Source organism: Bufo gargarizans, chromosome 1, assembly GCF_014858855.1.
Source record: "Bufo gargarizans isolate SCDJY-AF-19 chromosome 1, ASM1485885v1, whole genome shotgun sequence".
Lineage (NCBI taxonomy): Eukaryota > Metazoa > Chordata > Amphibia > Anura > Bufonidae > Bufo > Bufo gargarizans.
This window is the reverse complement of record NC_058080.1, coordinates 361,431,547-361,450,562: the sequence shown is the minus strand read 5'-3', so window position 1 is coordinate 361,450,562 and position 19,016 is coordinate 361,431,547. Positions and strand designations below refer to the sequence as shown.

Below are 19,016 nucleotides of genomic sequence, written 5' to 3'. Positions count from 1 at the left end.
TTGCTGGCACATGGGGGGCTGTTATTATTACTAGCACATGGGGGGATGTTATTAATACTGGCACATGGGGGCTGTTAATACTGGCACATGATTGGGGGCACTATAGGGGCATCTACTGAGGCCACAAAGAAGAGGTATTCTATATGGGCACTCTGTACAGTACAATTTTATACTAGGACACATTATGGTGGGTACTATGGGGAAGGGCGGAGAGGGGTACTATGTGGTCATCTACGGGGGGCACTAAAAAGGGGTATTTTATACTTATGGTGGACACTGAGGGCATGTACTGGAGCATTTTATACTAGTACATTATGGGGGGCACTAGGAGGAAGGAGGGTGTGGAGCACTATGGGGGCATTTACTGGGGGCACTATATAGAGGTATTTATACTGGCACATTATGGGGGCACTATGGGGACATTAGCTCAACTGGGGGCATTACAAGGGGGTATTTTCTGCACTGTCACATTATAAGGAGAATTATTTCTATGGGGGGGCATTATGGTGGGCTTTATTACTCCCCATGGTATGACCCCCTAGTAGCAGCACCAGCCTCTCCATGCTCTGCTATCCCTCTGCCCCTTCTCCAAATCCTTATTATGAAATCTTTCTCATTAGGATAAAACACATCAGCTCCGCCATGCTCCCAGCCAAAGTGTGGAAGTGGTGTCCGAGATCCCCAAGGGCCAAGCCAAGTAATTGTAAGTTTTCATGTGAAATATGTTTATGTTATACACATATAGCATACACTGTGCCACACAATATACACTATACCGCTACACTGTGTAGTCTGTTCTATAAGCACCATTGTTTTGTGGCGGCGGACAGAAAATAATCTGAAAGTGCCCCTCCAGAGACCAGGCTCTGGATCCGCCACTGAATTAGACTTAGACTTTTTTCTGAAATATAATGCAGACGGATCCGTTCTGAACGCAAGTGTGAAAGTAGCCTTAAACAAAGTCGTTTTCTGATTCCCTTTATAGCTGCTGCAGCTAAACAATGTAAGCGCTTTCTACTCCCCCTAGTACTACTGTATCCTGATGGGTCAAACCAAAGATTCCCCACTGATGATTAAGTGGCACAAAAGTACAATCATTTTTAGGGTATGCCATTGTTCTTACCATGGATCTGACATTCTGCAGTTAGGTCTCTTTCCCACAGTCAGTTGGCTAAGTTCACATAAACATTCAGCCTTTCCGTTGTCCAACTCAGTTATAGGGGCAGGAAAAACGGAAAGGACGGATTTGGCACATAACTGAGCCGAACGGAGCCTATGGACCCCATAGACTATAATGGGGTCCGTTAGGTTTCCGCCCAGAGGAAGATTTTTGAAGCCTCTGCTCCAGTCTCTCACCCTCTAGTGCCTCTGCTCCATTCCCCCACCCCTCTAGTGCCTCTGCTCCAGGCCCGCACCCTCTAGTGCCTCTGCTCCAGGTACCCCCTCACCTTTTAGTGCCTCTGCTCCAGTCCCCCATTCCTCTAGTGCCTCTGCTCTAGTCCCCCTCACCCTATAATGCCTCTGATTCAGATACTGCCACACTTGGTACTTCTGCTCCAGGTCACCAATCCCCCTCGTGTCCCAGCTCCACATTTGGTGTTTCTGCTCCAGTCCCCCCTCACCCTTTAGTGCCTCTGCTCCAGTCCCCCACCCCTCTAGTGCCTCTGCTCCAGGTACCCCCCTCACCCTTTAGTGCTTCTGCTCCATTCCCCCGCCCCTCTAGTGCTTCTGCTCCGGTCGCCCACTCCTCTAGTGCCTCTGCTCCAGGTACCCCCCTCACCCTTTAGTGCTTCTGCTCCAGTCCCCCACCCCTCTAGTGCCTCTGCTCCAGTCCCCCATTCCTCTAGTGCCTCTGCTCCAGTCCTGCACCCTCTAGTGCCTCTGCTCCAGGTACCCACTCCTCTAGTGCCTTTGCTCCAGCCCCCCACCCCTCTAGTGCCTCTGCTCTAGTCCCCCTGTAATGCCTCTGATTCAGATACTCCCACACTTGCTACTTTTGCTCCAGGTCACCACTCCCCCTTGTGTCCCAGCTCCACACCTGGTACTTCTGCTCCAGGACCCCCTCCCCCTGGTTTCCCGGTTCCACACTGCTCTGCTCCAGTCCCCCACCCCTCTTGTGCCTCTGCTCCAGTCTCTCACCCTCTAGTGCCTCTGCTCCATTCCCCCACCCCTCTAGTGCCTCTGCTCCAGGCCCGCACCCTCTAGTGCCTCTGCTCCAGGTACCCCCTCACCTTTTAGTGCCTCTGCTCCAGTCCCCCACTCCTCTAGTGCCTCTGCTCTAGTCCCCCTCATCCTATAATGCCTCTAATTCAGATACTGCCACACTTGGTTCTTCTGCTCCAGGTAACCATTCCCCCTCGTGTCCCAGCTCCACAATTGGTGTTTCTGCTCCAGTCCCCCCTCACCCTTTAGTGCCTCTGCTCCAGTCTCCCACCCCTCTAGTGCCTCTGCTCCAGGTACCCCCTCACCCTTTAGTGCCTCTGCTCCAGTCTCCCACCCCTCTAGTGCCTCTGCTCCAGGTACCCCCTCACCCTTTAGTGCTTCTGCTCCATTCCCCCACCCCTCTTGTGCCTCTGCTCCAGTCTCTCACCCTCTAGTGCCTCTGCCCCATTCCCCCACCCCTCTTGTGCCTCTGCTCCAGTCTCTCACCCTCTAGTGCCTCTGCCCCATTCCCCCACCCCTCTAGTGCCTTTGCTCCAGTCTCTCACCCTCTAGTGCCTCTGCTCCAGCCCCCCACTCCTCTAGTGCCTCTGCTCCAGTCCCCTCACCCTCTAGTGCCTCTGCTCCAGCCCCCACTCCTCTAGTGCCTCTGCTCCAGTCCCCTCACCCTTTAGTGCCTCTGCTCCAGTTTCCAACCCCTCTTGTGCCTCTGCTCCAGTCTCTTACCCTCTAGTGCCTCTGCTCCATTCCCCCACCCCTCTAGTGTCTCTGCTCCAGTCCTGCACCCTCTAGTGCCTCTGCTCCAGGTACCCACTCACCCTTTAGTGCTTCTGCTCCAGTCCCCCACCCCTCTAGTGCCTCTGCTCTAGTCCCCCTGTAATGCCTCTGATTCAGATACTCCCACACTTGCTACTTTTGCTCCAGGTCACCACTCCCCCTTGTGTCCCAGCTCCACACCTGGTACTTCTGCTCCAGGACCCCCTCCCCCTGGTTTCCCGGTTCCACACTGCTCTGCTCCAGTCCCCCACCCCTCTAGTGCCTCTACTCCAGCCCCCCTCACCCTGTAATGCCTCTGATTCAGATACTCCCACACTTGGTACTTCTGCTCTAGGTCACCACTCCCCCTCGTGTCCCAGCTCCACACTTAGTACTTCTGCTCACGGTACCCACTCACGCTCTAGTGCCTCTGCTCCAGTCCCCCACCCCTTTAGTGCCTCTGATCCAGTCCCCCACCCCTCTAGTGCCTCTGATCCAGTCCCCCACCCCTCTAGTGCCTCTGATCCAGTCCCCCACCCCTCTAGTGCCTCTGATCCAGTCCCCCACCCCTCTAGTGCCTCTGCTCCAGTCCCCCACCCCTCTAGTGCCTCTGCTCCAGTCCCCCACCCCTCTAGTGCCTCTGCTCCAGTCCCCCACCCCTCTAGTGCCTCTGCTCCAGTCCCCCACCCCTCTAGTGCCTCTACTCCAGTCCCCCACCCCTCTAGTGCCTCTACTCCAGTCCCCCACCCCTCTAGTGCCTCTACTCCAGTCCCCCACTCCTCTTGTGCCTCTGCTCCAGTCTTACCCTCTAGGGCCTCTGCTCCATTCCCCCACCCCTCTATTGCCTCTGCTCCAGTCTTACCCTCTAGGGCCTCTGCTCCATTCCCCCACCCCTCTATTGCCTCTGCTCTATTCCCCCACCCCTCTAGTGCCTCTGCTCCATTCCCCCACCCCTCTAGTGCCTCTGCTCCAGTCCCCCACTTCTCTAGTGCCTCTGCTCCAGTCCCCCACTTCTCTAGTGCCTCTGCTCCAGTCCACCACCCCTCTTGTGCCTCTGCTCCAGTCTTACCTTCTAGTGCCTCTGCTCCATTCCCCCACCCCTCTAGTGCCTCTGCTCCAGTCCCCCACCCCTCTAGTGCCTCTACTCCAGTCCCCCACCCCTCTAGTGCCTCTGCTCCAGTCCCCCACCCCTCTAGTGCCTCTACTCCAGTCCCCCACCCCTCTAGTGCCTCTGCTCCAGTCCCCCACCCCTCTTGTGCCTCTGCTCCAGTCCCCCACCCCTCTTGTGCCTCTGCTCCAGTCCCCCACCCCTCTTGTGCCTCTGCTCCAGTCTTACCCTCTAGTGCCTCTGCTCCATTCCCCCATCCCTCTAGTGCCTCTGCTCCATTCCCCCACCCCTCTAGTGCCTCTGCTCCAGTCTCACACCCTCTAGTGCCTCTGCTCCATTCCCCCACCCCTCTAGTGCCTCTGCTCCAGTCCCCCACTTCTCTAGTGCCTCTGCTCCAGTCCACCACCCCTCTTGTGCCTCTGCTCCAGTCTTACCCTCTAGTGCCTCTGCTCCATTCCCCCACCCCTCTAGTGCCTCTGCTCCAGTCCCCCACCCCTCTAGTGCCTCTGCTCCAGTCCCCCACCCCTCTTGTGCCTCTGCTCCAGTCCCCACCCCTCTAGTGCCTCTACTCCAGTCCACCACCCCTCTAGTGCCTCTGCTCCAGTCCCCCACCCCTCTTGTGCCTTTGCTCCAGTCTTACCCTCTAGGGCTTCTGCTCCATTCCCCCACCCCTCTAGTGCCTCTGCTCCATTCCCCCACCCCTCTAGTGCCTCTGCTCCAGTCCCCCACTTCTCTAGTGCCTCTGCTCCAGTCCACCACCCCTCTTGTGCCTCTGCTCCAGTCTTACCCTCTAGTGCCTCTGCTCCATTCCCCCACCCCTCTAGTGCCTCTGCTCCAGTCCCCCACCCCTCTAGTGCCTCTACTCCAGTCCCCCACCCCTCTAGTGCCTCTGCTCCAGTCCCCCACCCCTCTAGTGCCTCTACTCCAGTCCCCCACCCCTCTAGTGCCTCTGCTCCAGTCCCCCACCCCTCTTGTGCCTCTGCTCCAGTCTTACCCTCTAGGGCCTCTGCTCCATTCCCCCACCCTTCTAGTGCCTCTGCTCCATTCCCCCACCCCTCTAGTGCCTCTGCTCCAGTCTCTCAACCTCTAGTGCCTCTGCTCCATTCCCCCACCCCTCTAGTGCCTCTGCTCCAGTCCCCCACCCCTCTAGTGCCTCTGCTCCAGTCCCCCACCCCTCTAGTGCCTCTGCTCCAGTCCCCCACCCCTCTAGTGCCTCTGCTCCAGTCCCCCACCCTCTAGTGCCTCTGCTCCAGTCCCCCACCCCTCTAGTGCCTCTGCTCCAGTTCCCCACCCCTCTTGTGCCTCTGCTCCATTCCCCCACCCCTCTAGTGCCTCTGCTCCATTCCTCCACCCCTCTAGTGCCTCTGCTCCAGTCTCTCAACCTCTAGTGCCTCTGCTCCATTCCGCGACCCCTCTAGTGCCTCTGCTCCATTCCCCCACCCCTCTAGTGCCTCTGCTCCATTCCCCCACCCCTCTAGTGCCTCTGCTCCAGTCTCTCAACCTCTAGTGCCTCTGCTCCATTCCCCCACCCCTCTAGTGCCTCTGCTCCAGTCCCCCACTTCTCTAGTGCCTTTGCTCCAGTCCCCCGTCCCTCTAGTGCCTCTGCTCCATTCCTCCACCCCTCTAGTGCCTCTGCTCTAGTCCCCCACCCCTCTAGTGCCTCTGCTCCAGTCCCCACCCCTCTCGTGCCTCTTCTCCAGTCCCCCACCCCTCTAGTGCCTCTGCTCCAGTCCCCCACCTCTCTTGTGCCTCTGCTCCAGTCTCTCACCCTCTAGTGCCTCTGCCCCATTCCCCCACCCCTCTTGTGCCTCTGCTCCAGTCTCTCACCCTCTAGTGCCTCTGCCCCATTCCCCCACCCCTCTAGTGCCTCTGCTCCAGTCTCTCAACCTCTAGTGCCTCTGCTCCATTCCCCCACCCCTCTAGTGCCTCTGCTCCAGTCCCCCACTTCTCTAGTGCCTTTGCTCCAGTCCCCCGTCCCTCTAGTGCCTCTGCTCCATTCCCGTACCCCTCTAGTGCCTCTGCTCCAGTCCCCTCACCCTGTAATGCCTCTGATTCAGATACTCCCACACTTGGTACTTCTGCTCCAGGTCACCACTCCCCCTTGTGTCCCAGCTCCACACTTGGTACTTCTGCCCCAGGACCCCCTACCCCTGGTGTCCCAGTTCCACACTGCTCCAGGTTTCCCCCTCCACATCTAAGAGTATAGGCCTTGTAAAGTGTGTATATACTATAAAACAGGGTACGGGCTGTAAAAAGGAATATTGCCTTCACCAGTGGTCAGGGTTTAAGTCCAACACCACACTGCACATAAGTGGCACTGGCAAGCAGACTGAAGTCAGCAGGCTACGATGTAGTTTATGTAACTGCTTCACTACAACCCATCACTTCCGGAACCCGATAACATTGGCCTTGTAGTCCGGGGAATGACTTTCTGCACGGACCGCACGCAAGCGCTCGCCGGAAGCGTCTAGGGGGCGAACTAAGCAAAGATGGCCGCGCTGACAGGTGAGAGGGTCACCGAAAACACGAAGTTGTTGTCACCAAGGACATTAATGAGGGCTGTAATTGTCCAGACATCTGAGCGCTCCCGTAGTCACCCTGTATAATAGGCTAGCTCGGGCTGTACCGTACTTATCATGTTCTGTTTCCCTGCAGTTCCCAGGCTGTCTCGGCTCTGGCTGCAGACTGCTCGGTAAGTGATGGCCATGCTCGTACATCTCCCCCTCAGTGCAGGGTCTTCTCCATATCACTAATGTTCTCCCTCTCTGCAGACCTCTGCCTGTTGCAGCCCTCCACACTCGTGTCTGGCAGGCGGCCACAGACGGCGACAATGCCACCAGGTAATGACCATTCAGCTACAAAGAGCTCCAGTATGGCAGCATGTACTCAAAGCAGAATGAGAAGCACAGGGTGTTCACTATACATCTGTATATATGGAATATGTGTCCATTCCACTGTACACTACACATCTTTCCTGTCCATCCCATGTATGAGAAGCACGGGGTATTCACTATCCTCATGTATATATGGAATATGTGTCCTTTCCACTGTACACTACACATCTGTGCTGTTCATCCCATGTATGAGAAGCACGGGGTATTCACTATCCTCCTGTATATATTGAATATGTGTCCATTCCACTGTACACTACACATCTGTGCTGTTCATCCCATGTATGAGAAGCACGGGGTATTCACTATACTCCTGTATATATGGAATATGTGTCCATTCCACTGTACACTGCACATCTGTCCTGTCCATCCCATGTATGAGAAGCACGGGGTATTCACTATACACCTGTATATATGGAATATGTGTCCATTCCACTGTACACTGCACATCTGTCCTGTCCATCCCATGTATGAGAAGCACGGGGTATTCACTATACACCTGTATATATGGAATATATGTCCATTCCACTGTACACTACACATCTGTACTGTCCATCCCATGTATGAGAAGCACGGGGTATTCACTATACACCTGTATATATGGAATATATGTCCATTCCACTGTACACTACACATCTGTGCTGTCCATCCCATGTATGAGAAGCACGGGGTGTTCACTATACACCTGTATGTATGGAATATGTGTCCATTCCACTGTACACTACACATCTGTGCTGTCCATCCCATGTATGAGAAGCACGGGGTGTTCACTATACACCTGTATATATGGAATATATGTCCATTCCTCTGTACACTGCACATCTGTCCTGTCCATCCCATGTATGAGAAGCACGGGGTATTCACTATACTCCTGTATATATGGAATATGTGTCCATTCCACTATACACTACACATTTGTCCTGTCCATCCCATGTATGAGAAGCACGGGGTATTCACTATCCTCCTGTATATATGGAATATGTGTCCATTCCACTCTACACTACACATCTGTCCTGTCCATCCCATGTATGAGAAGTACGGGGTATTCACTATACACCTGTATATATGGAATATGTGTCCATTCCACTGTACACTACACATCTGTCCTGTCCATCCCATGTATGAGAAGCACGGGGTGTTCACTATACACCTGTATATATGGAATATGTGTCCATTCCACTGTACACTGCACATCTTTCCTGTCCATCCCATTGTATGAGAAGCACGGGGTATTCACTATCCTCCTGTATATATGGAATATGTGTCCATTCCACTCTACACTACACATCTGTCCTGTCCATCCCATGTATGAGAAGTACGGGGTATTCACTATACACCTGTATATATGGAATATGTGTCCATTCCACTGTACACTACACATCTGTCCTGTCCATCCCATGTATGAGAAGCACGGGGTATTCACTATCCTCCTGTATATATTGAATATGTGTCCATTCTGCTGTACACTACACATCTGTCCTGTCCATCCCATGTATGAGAAGCACTGGGTATTCACTATACACCTGTATATATATAATATGTGTCCATTCCACTGTACACTGCACATCTGTCCTTTCCATCCCATGTATGAAAAGCACAGGGTGTTCACTATACACCTGTATATATGGACTATGTGTCCATTCCACTGTACACTACACATCTGTCCTGTCCATCCCATGTATGAGAAGCACGGGGTATTCACTATCCTCCTGTATATATTGAATATGTGTCCATTCTGCTGTACACTACACATCTGTCCTGTCCATCCCATGTATGAGAAGCACTGGGTATTCACTATACACCTGTATATATATAATATGTGTCCATTCCACTGTACACTGCACATCTGTCCTTTCCATCCCATGTATGAGAAGTACGGGGTATTCACTATACACCTGTATATATGGAATATGTGTCCATTCCACTGTACACTACACATCTGTCCTGTCCATCCCATGTATGAGAAGCACGGGGTGTTCACTATACACCTGTATATATGGAATATGTGTCCATTCCACTGTACACTGCACATCTTTCCTGTCCATCCCATTGTATGAGAAGCACGGGGTATTCACTATCCTCCTGTATATATGGAATATGTGTCCATTCCACTCTACACTACACATCTGTCCTGTCCATCCCATGTATGAGAAGTACGGGGTATTCACTATACACCTGTATATATGGAATATGTGTCCATTCCACTGTACACTACACATCTGTCCTGTCCATCCCATGTATGAGAAGCACGGGGTATTCACTATCCTCCTGTATATATTGAATATGTGTCCATTCTGCTGTACACTACACATCTGTCCTGTCCATCCCATGTATGAGAAGCACGGGGTATTCACTATCCTCCTGTATATATTGAATATGTGTCCATTCCGCTGTACACTACACATCTGTCCTGTCCATCCCATGTATGAGAAGCACTGGGTATTCACTATACACCTGTATATATATATAATATGTGTCCATTCCACTGTACACTGCACATCTGTCCTTTCCATCCCATGTATGAAAAGCACAGGGTGTTCACTATACACCTGTATATATGGACTATGTGTCCATTCCACTGTACACTGCACATCTGTCCTGTCCGGGATATTCACTATACACCTGTATATATGGAGTTAATGTAAACAAAAAACTTTTAAACCCCTTTGCTCGGATATCTCCTGAATGGGACAGTTGACTGGTTTCTCCCTGTCACATATCAATGCAGCAGATTCTTAAAGGGAACCTGTCACCATAACATTGCAATGTAAGCTACAGGCAGAATATTTTAGAGGAGGAGAAGCTGAGCAGATTGATACATGGTTTTATGAGAAAAGATTCAGAAAAACTTTATACATTTAAATTTCCACTCATTCTGGGCCCTATCAGTGACTGACAGCTTGGACACCATGTTCACCCTGTTGAGATCTGTACATGTGAGTTCTGTTGCACATTCTCCAGATGTTCTATTCGTGTAGAGCTGACAGATTTCCTTAAAGGGCTGTATCATGAAGGCAAACACGTTTCAAAAAGAACTCTGCAAGACAGTCAGCTGTTAGCCGCTGGTCCTGCTTCTCTCCACCCAACAATCTGCTGTTTCATATTTCATGTGAAAGGTCATTAATGTATGGCATGGGCATGCCAGGTCTGCCAGAGTGGCTCTGCCTTCTGGCTTGTAGGGTGGGTTTGTGGAGTCACATGCCGCAAACCCTTTCTGTGACATCCATGTGGCGTAATTAAGTGGTGGGAGTATTTCCTGTATAATACCTTGGATGCCCTATGCCAGCACTGCCTGGTTCTCAGGATCAGAATGAGTTCATGCTGCCACCAGGTAGCCAGGCTCGTTTTCACCACCATTTAGGTACGTAGAGCTCCATATCAAAACCAGAATTGTCATTACATTTCTTAAAAGCACCTGCTGAATGGCTCTCTAATGGGCAGTGGCAGTGCCTCATACCCCTCCAGTGCAGTAGTCACACCTGATAAATTTGTCTTGTTTCAGTGCTTTACCGATCAGACAGAAGAGCAGCGCTGTCAGTGCAGCACAGCCATCAGCAGTGAGCAGCAAGGGCGAGTTTGTCGTCACAAAGCTCGATGACCTAATGAACTGGGCAAGAAGGGTACGTTTTTTGTATTGTTTTTACATACAAGCATTTACTAGAACGACACTGCAGAATTTAGAGTAGCTGGTCACGTGTGGAAAGTTTCTGTAAATGGGCTATTCACTGTCATGCATCTCCCACTGAAAGTAGTGGTCTGTAACTGTATATTGAGTTCTACAAAAGCCCCTATTTCCCAGACTGGAATTCTAGGGTTCTGTGAGCTATTTCCTTCACCCTGCTCTATTAGATGGCTGGGCTGTTCAAGAGGAGGGGATGACAGTCTTTCTAGAGTTGTCCTCCTACACTACACATCCATCCAGACCAAGTATCGCTGAAGCTACTTGCAGCTCCCCTGATCTCCAGTCCTGTGAGCTGTTTCCTTCACCCTGCTCTATTAGATGGCTAGGCTGTACAAGAGGAGGGGATGACAGTCTTTCCGGAGTTGTCCTCCTACACTACACATCCATCCAGACCAAGTATCGCTGAAGCTACTTGCAGCTCCCCTGATCTCCAGTCCTGTGAGCTGTTTCCTTCACCCTGCTCTATTAGATGGCTAGGCTGTACAAGAGGAGGGGATGACAGTCTTTCCGGAGTTGTCCTCCTACACTACACATCCATCCAGACCAAGTATCGCTGAAGCTACTTGCAGCTCCCCTGATCTCCAGTTCTGTGGGCTGTCAGCTAACTTTAATTTACGTGAATGCAGAAATAGGGCACGGCCACTTCAAAGTGGATGGAGCTGTGTAGTTTCGGTGCTGGTTGTTGGACCCGTGCCAAACTGATCTGTCCTGAGGGATGAGTCCTCAGTACTTCAGTCCCCTTTAACTTAGGCATCATATAGATATTTCACATGGCAGGTGCCCTTAGTATCTTTGCAGGGGGGCTGAGTATCGTTTTTTGTACTGAAGCACCACGTCGTCATTTCCCTATATTATACCTACAGAGCTCCCTGTGGCCCATGACCTTTGGGCTGGCATGTTGTGCCGTGGAGATGATGCACATGGCTGCCCCACGCTACGACATGGATCGGTTTGGTGTTGTTTTCCGTGCTAGCCCTAGGCAGGCAGATGTCATGATTGTGGCTGGGACTCTCACCAATAAGATGGCACCTGCCCTAAGAAAGGCAAGTATTTGTTCTTCAAATTTTTTGTACCAGTAAATAGTGTGGTCCATGTGTCAGAATAAGGGTACTTTCACACTTGCAGTAGAGGATTCTGGCAGGCAGTTTCGTCAAAACGTATGCAAACTGATGGCATTTGTCAGACGGATCAGGATCCTGATCCATCTGACAAATGCATTGAAATGCCGGATCCGTCTCTCCGGTGTCATCCAGAAAAACGAATCCGTCATTGATTTATTTTTAAAAAATTTTGAGGTCTAAGCATGCGCAGACCGCAATGCCGGATCCATTTTGCAACACTTTGGGCCAGATCCGGCATTAATGCATTTCAATGGGAAAAAATGCCAGATCCAGCATTCCGGCAAGTGTTCCAGAATTTTGGCCAGAGATAAAACTGCAGCATGCTGTGGTATTATCTCCATCCTGAAAAGGCAAAAAGACTGAACTGAAGACATCCTGATGCATCCTGAACGGATTGCTCTCCATTCAGAATGCATTAGGATAAAACTGATCAGTTCTTTTCCGGTATTGAGCCCCTAGGACGGAACTCTATGCCGGAAAAGAATAATGCTAGTGTGAAAGTACCCTAATCTATGCTGTACTTTTGCATAGTAACTTTTTACACTGGGTCAGAATGAAGTATTTTATTTCCCGAAGGCATGTTTTCAAGTTTAGTCAGTGCGGACAGGCAATCCCTGATCTTGTCAAGAAGTGTAATAATGCCACTAACACGTTTATTCTATCATTCACAGGTTTATGATCAGATGCCAGAGCCACGTTATGTAGTCTCCATGGGCAGGTACACTGATTATTTGCTTAATAGAACATTAGACTTGTGCGGGGTAATACAACAGTGATGCATCAACTGCAGAGCTGTGCAGGGAGATGTACTGACCCATGATGTGGGCAGAAAAGAAAACCTAGAGCGATGTCAGCCTGGAGCTGAAGCAGCTTGCATGTTTCTTGCATGCAGGTGAAATCTGCAGTGGATTACAGTACCAGGCAAATCTCACTCACTTGCTGTACAGATTTTCCATGCAGAAGTTGACTTCTTTTAAAATCCTCAGCATGTTCAGCAGCAAATGCGTGAGGTAGGATTCATCCACAGTGGAAAACCGGTAGGATTCAGTGCAGATCGTAGATTTGTCTTGCTGATTTGCTGTGAAGATAATCCACAGCAAGTCTGACCCATGTGGATTTACCCTACAACTGCACTTTGGCCATTGTGTGTGTTTTTACAATAAGTACATATTTTTCTCGGCATGGCGATGCCAGCTGATATGCCCCTTCTCCTGTAAATAGAGTTGTAATTTTCACACTGCTTAATCTGTTTGTCCTACAGCTGTGCTAATGGAGGAGGCTACTACCATTACTCATATTCCGTAGTGCGAGGCTGTGACAGAATTGTTCCCGTTGATATCTATGTTCCAGGTAACTGACTTAATATTGGTTATTCTCAATTATATCTTCAAGTTATGTTTTGCCTGGAAGTTCTGTTGTGCTGAATAAAGGCTTAAAGGGTTACTACACTGTTTTATTCTGTGCATTTGCCTAAATGGAGTTGACATCTTCGGGGGCCTTTCGGCCAGACACCTTCCCCCACTTCCCGGGCCTGTGAACCAAAGCATACTTACCTGCTCCCTGCCACAGTATTCTCGCTTCTTTGGTCCTCTGCTGCATCCAGTTTGATGGGGGCATGTGTCCCACTGCAGTTAATGACTGGCTGCAACTGTGATGTGTCCATGTGCATTATGTGACCAATTGATGTGCTGCATGGGGCCATGCAACGGCACATGTGACGGATCAGAAAATAGCGGCGAGTGACTGAAGGAGCCAGAACCCTGTGGCAGGGAGCAGGTACGTATGCTTACCTCTGCAGATTCAGTAATGTGGAAGGTCATTAGCTGACAGGCCCCCAAACATGAACAACACCTTTAAAAGATATTGACAGTATCCCCCATAACAGTGACATCCACAGCGCCCTTCCCCTTTAAAACTGACATACAGCAGTGAAGAAAAATAGCTGGGTTGTTATGGAAACCTGGTGTATAACTGTGCATTTGTGGAGACTAAGAGCCTGCGAGCTTCTATTGGCTGATAAGGGTCATGTGACCAGGCTTCTATTGGCTAATGCATTTTTTGGGAATATCTCATGCAGGGATGTCCTTTTGAACGTCTCACTCTCAGACAGCAGCACTGTGCTGTCCGAGCGTGAGCTACAGGGACAGAAGCTGATTTTTACCTTAATTTTTTCTATCCCTGTTGGCTGCAGAGTGGGAGGGGGCGTGGTCTAACCAAATCAGGGTGTGGTTTAGCGGGTCCTGGGGGTGTGGTTTTTAAGAAAAATGGCTGGGTTGTTATGGAAACCTGGTGTAAAACGGTGTGTATGTGGAGACTACGGACCTGCAAGCTTCTATTGGCTGATAAGGGACATGTGACTGTGTGTATGGCAGTTGGGATATGAAGAGCAAGACCTGCAGGCTACTATTGGCTAATGTAGGTCATGTGATGTGCCATATTTTTTAGGAATATCTCGGGAACAGTAGGTACTAGAGACCTCTGACCCCCACAAGATTTCTTTCCAGGTAGCAAGGGATGTGTATATCAAGTTTCGTTGAAATCGATGGTTGGTTGCGTTTTTGAGTCGCTCTTTCTAGCACCAATGGGGAGCCAGAAGGCTTGGAGCACTGTGCTATTCTAAGATCCATCTCCTCTGTGCATGCCCCCTTCCCCTTTTGATTACCATGGCTAGACATGTCCAGCCCTGTATTCAGACACCCCCAATATCATCCTTAAGTAAAAACATATTGAGCCCCTAAAAAAAAAAAAAAAAAAAAAAAAAAAAAAAAAAAAACATTGCTGACTGAGTGGTCTTATAATGTAACATTGGTGGTCCAGAGGTGTGGAACCACTATAATGCCGAATGAGTCACTCTGCAGCTGACAGGGATTGAAAAAAAATTAGGGTAAAAATCAACTTGTCAGCTTCAGGGGTGGGAGGGACGGTGATTTCTCCCTGCAGCCTAAGCTCAGACAGCACAGTGCTGCTGTCTGAGAGTGAGCTGTTCAAAAGGACATCCCTGCGTGAGATGTTCCCAAAAAATGTATTAGCCAATAGAAGCCTGGTCACATGACCCTTATCAGCCAATAGAAGCTCGCAGGCCCTTACTCTCCACATACACACAGTTTTACACCAGGCTTCCATAACAACCCAGACATTTTAATTTACTGCTGTAGGTCAGCTTTAAAGGGAACCTGTCACCTGGAAAACACATATTAAACTAACCACAGTACCTTAAAGTATCCCCCAGTGTGTTGCTAATAATGATTTTTTTTTCTCCTCATTCTGTCTCCTCATATTTGTTAAAATCGCAGTTTTAATGTCTGTTGGCGCCTTCTCCAAGTCAGGCTTGAGGTCAAGGGGGCACAATAACCCCGCCCCTTACCCCTTCTCTCTACATTGTGATGGATATCTTGCCGTGATGCCGGGAGCGCGCTCTTCTCACGCATGCGCCGTGCACTGCCTGTTACAGCGCGATCCCGGCTCCCTCCCTCACTCACCGCCTTCATTTTGCAGACTGCACATGTGCCGTTCAGTTCCATCGCGCTCCTGCCCGGCCGTCGCTTCTCGTCTTTAGCGTGAGCGTGATCACTGGCTTGCGTTATGCAGCGCCTGAAGCCAGTAATCACACTTACGCTAAAGACGAGAAGCGATGGCCATGCGTGAGCGTGATGGAACTGAACGGAGCATGCGCAGTCTGCAAAATGAAGGCGGTGAGTAAAGGAGCTAGAATTGCGCTGTAACGGGCAGTGCACGGCGCATGCGTGAGAAGAGCGCGGCCCCGGCATCAGAGCAAGAAGTCCATCACAATGTAGAGAGGAGGGGTAAGGGGTGGGCTTATCATGCCTTGAAGCAAGGAGGCCGCTGCCCTCTTGACCTCAAGCCTGACTTGGCGAAGGCGCAAACGGACATTAAAACTGCGATTTTAACAAATATGAGGAGACAGAATGAGGAAAGAAAATCATGATTAGCAACACTCTGGGGGATAATTTCAGGTACTGTGGTTGGTTTAATATGTGTTTTCCAGGTGACAGGTTCCCTTTAATGACACACACAACATTAAATGAAATGGATGACATATACCTGTGCGAAGCCGGGTCCTTGTGCTAGTTAACATAATAAAAATGCTGATATCTTGGGAACACTACTACGCACAAAGGTAATTAAGGTATCGTTTTAATCAGCATGATCAACAATGCAAGGCAATATGCCCGATCATGCTGAAAGCAGATCTTTAATATATGGATAGGGGAGTAATTTTTGAATAATTTTTTATTCTTTGTAAGTTTCCCTAGGGGACTTCAACATGGAATTGTCAGATCGCTTCTTTCGTAGACTGTAATGAATTACCATTGCAGTCTATGGAGGCTGCCACAGCAAAGAACAGCTCCCCTGATCATTCGGGCCTCGGGAGCGAGACCTCTCAGATTTCATGGGTGCAATTAACCTTGGCATCTGAGTGGTTAAAATGCCGTGATCGGAAATATCGTCGATAACCAAATTTATCTCAGGGTGTCTGCTGAGTAAAACAGTAGGTACCTGGGGTCTATGGTGCCCACTCAGCTTCTTAGTGGGCGCCATCTTGAAAGAGAATCAAAAACCAGTAACCTCCCTGTGAAACACTTTGCCTAGACTCATAGCTGTGGTTCACATGATTAAAATGCTGTTTTTCTGTTGTTGATCTGAGGCTCTGTTCCCAAGTTACCATACTTTTTCTTAATATGTAAATGTGGCCATTGGTGCAATGGGGGGTGTCACTATTGCTCTTGTTGCACCCAAACTCTGTTCATTTCAGCACCTGCCAGGCTGCTTTGATTGACAGGGCCAGGCAGAGCAGTGAAGGAGGGGCTGACCACAGAAATGGGTGCAAGAAGAGCAATAGTGACACCCCCACTGCACTAATGGCCATATTTACATATTAAGAAAAAGCACTGTAACTCGGGAACACAGCCTTGGTCAACTAAAACAAACTGTTTTAACCAGGTGAACCACAGCTATGTGTCTTTGCTAACTATTTGATAGGGAAGTCGCAGGGAGGTGACAGATTCCCTCTATAGAGGTAACGTGCACTGTACTTGTTAATGCCATTTCATTCTAAGAATTCATCTAAGCTTTTTGTGAAGCCATCACTGTCCCTGCTTTGACCACATTTAGAGGTAGACTATTCCACAGATTCACAGTTCTTGTGGTGAAGAAGCCTGGTCACCTCTGGAGACTGAGCTTTTTCTTCTCCAGGTGAATGTCCATCTTTGAGTGCTGCACTCTGAATGCCTCTTGTCTATCCTCAATATAGCTACAGGTATCAGCCATGTTCTGTAATCTAGTTGTACATAGAACAGTTTCCACTTCCAAATGTTTGATGATAACTTCCTTTTACTTGGGTTATTTCCAGGCTGCCCTCCTACTGCTGAAGCTCTCTTATACGGTATCCTGCAGCTGCAAAAGAAGATCAAGAGAGAAAAGAAGATCCGGACCTGGTATCGGAAATAAGCGTGTTGTGTTAGTTATTTATACGTAGAAATGCACAGTCTGGCCTCTTTGTGCAAACACGGATGTGCTGCTGTCAATCTGATCCTGTCGATATATGAGCAGATTTTGCCTCTGTCTGACTGGCTTATCTTCCAACCTGTGCTTTAAAGAACATTAAAAAGGACTGTAACCTTATGATGGTGGTGTTATTTCACTCTGGGACACACTTCACAGTACATCTGGGCCAGCTCCCAGGCCGTAGTGTGATAATAGGTGGGAAAAAGGACACCTGGCTGTAGTGGAAAAACCATGGTTGAAAGATTTGGACAGATTTTAAAATCCTTAGCACGTCCACAGTTTTTTTTTTTTGCATGTGAATAGACTGGAACAAGCATGCAATTTTCAATGAACATAGCATAGCTGTGGGACGATAGATATACTCATATCGACGTATCTATCATCTATGCCTCCGCTGAACGTAGATATCTTCTCAAAGCGGGGGGGCGGGGTGTATCCATTTAAACAAAGGATTGTGCAGGTCGAAATGCAACATGCCCAGTCATTCCATTAGATGAATCTGTATGGGATTGATCCCTGGTATAAAACATTTTCATCTAGGGATACTGACTGTAGTGTTCCTCAGGTTACCCTAACATTCTTTGGGTGCATAAAGCGGTGACCATAGGGGCATACCAATGTCCAGTTTGGAAAAACTTCCAGATCTAGACATGTCGCTGATGTTAGCATCATGTATGCTTTTTACTAAAGGCTTGGAATAATCATATCATTTCAGAGTTTGTGCCTCACCTTTTATCTAGGTGGAGGCTCTTTACAATAAAACCCTTGAAATAGACATCTACTGAGTATTCTAGTTAGAACATGCAGATCATTTTATTGTGTACGGCCAACTCCCAATTCGTACTTTGCTCTGCTTGTGTGGGGCGCTTTCATTCTTTATTTCCTGCAGGAGTAGTGGTTTATGCCTTCATTTCCCTACAACATTTTATGGTGTACGGACAACTCCCAATTCGTACTTTGCTCTGCTTGTGTGGGGCACTTTCATTCTTTATTTCCTGCAGGAGTAGTGGTTTATGCCTTCATTTCCCTACAACATCTTATGTAGTTCTGTTGCAGCCTTTAGGAATATCATTACAATCAGGATTCAGCGTAAGGCAGGAAGAGCACCAACTGCGGGCTAGCTATTCTACATTTGCTGTGTAGATCTTTTATAATATGTAAATGAGCCCCTAGCTGCAACAAGGTAGATAGCGTTGCATGCAGAGGTGCAGTCTTTTCCGCACCCCTACCACTAAGACTAACTGGCCCTGAAGTCTTGCAGGAGCGCATTCGGTGCACGTGCGGTACAGGGATGGAGCGCACTGCTTTACATATTAGATCTTTTTCTAAACCATGACCCAACATAAAAAAATGGGACTAAAAGCATTACATTCAGCTGACATGCACACATCACGTCAGTTCCATTAACTCTCAAAAGGCCCTAGGCACACGACTCTATCCGTTTTGCTGTCCCCAAATGGCATATCCAGTCTATGTAATGTCTGAAATTTATTTGCTAACCCATTGTTTTCAGTAGGTCCGTATTTTGTGGACATGGTCTATCTTTTTGCGGATGATCCATGTGCATTCCACGTCCAGATGTCTGTTCTGTAAGGATAGAACATGTCCTATATTGGTCTGTGAAATGTGGACACATCGAAGTCACAGTTTGAGGACCGCAGGATGCGGTCGGGTGTATGGGGCCTAAATTTGGTGACAGATGCCCTTTTAATAAAATGTGAGCTTAGTAGAGCAATGGTGCTCAAGTCGGCTGAGCACACAGTAGTCAGCTA

The 19,016-nt window shown here is 49.2% G+C and overlaps 1 protein-coding gene across 1 annotated transcript; it reads left to right on the top strand.

Moving 5' to 3' along the window:
- The first annotated feature begins 6,428 nt into the window (after positions 1-6,428).
- NDUFS7 (NADH:ubiquinone oxidoreductase core subunit S7) lies at positions 6,429-17,361 on the top strand. The gene is made up of 8 exons (XM_044269236.1): positions 6,429-6,529; positions 6,680-6,716; positions 6,796-6,864; positions 10,418-10,535; positions 11,461-11,640; positions 12,390-12,436; positions 12,980-13,068; positions 17,090-17,361. Exons 1-8 carry the CDS (start codon positions 6,514-6,516, stop codon positions 17,185-17,187), a joined length of 654 nt encoding a protein of 217 aa, XP_044125171.1. The 5' UTR covers positions 6,429-6,513; the 3' UTR covers positions 17,188-17,361.
- Positions 17,362-19,016: the final 1,655 nt, after the last annotated feature.

What these genes read in the sequence shown, in the direction of transcription:
- NDUFS7 (XM_044269236.1), top strand. An exon ending in CTCTGGCTGCAGACTGCTCG is followed by an intron (nt 6,717 to 6,795) that starts GTAAGTGATGGC and finishes CCCTCTCTGCAG; the next exon opens with ACCTCTGCCTGTTGCAGCCC. An exon ending in TATGTAGTCTCCATGGGCAG is followed by an intron (nt 12,437 to 12,979) that starts GTACACTGATTA and finishes TTTGTCCTACAG; the next exon opens with CTGTGCTAATGGAGGAGGCT.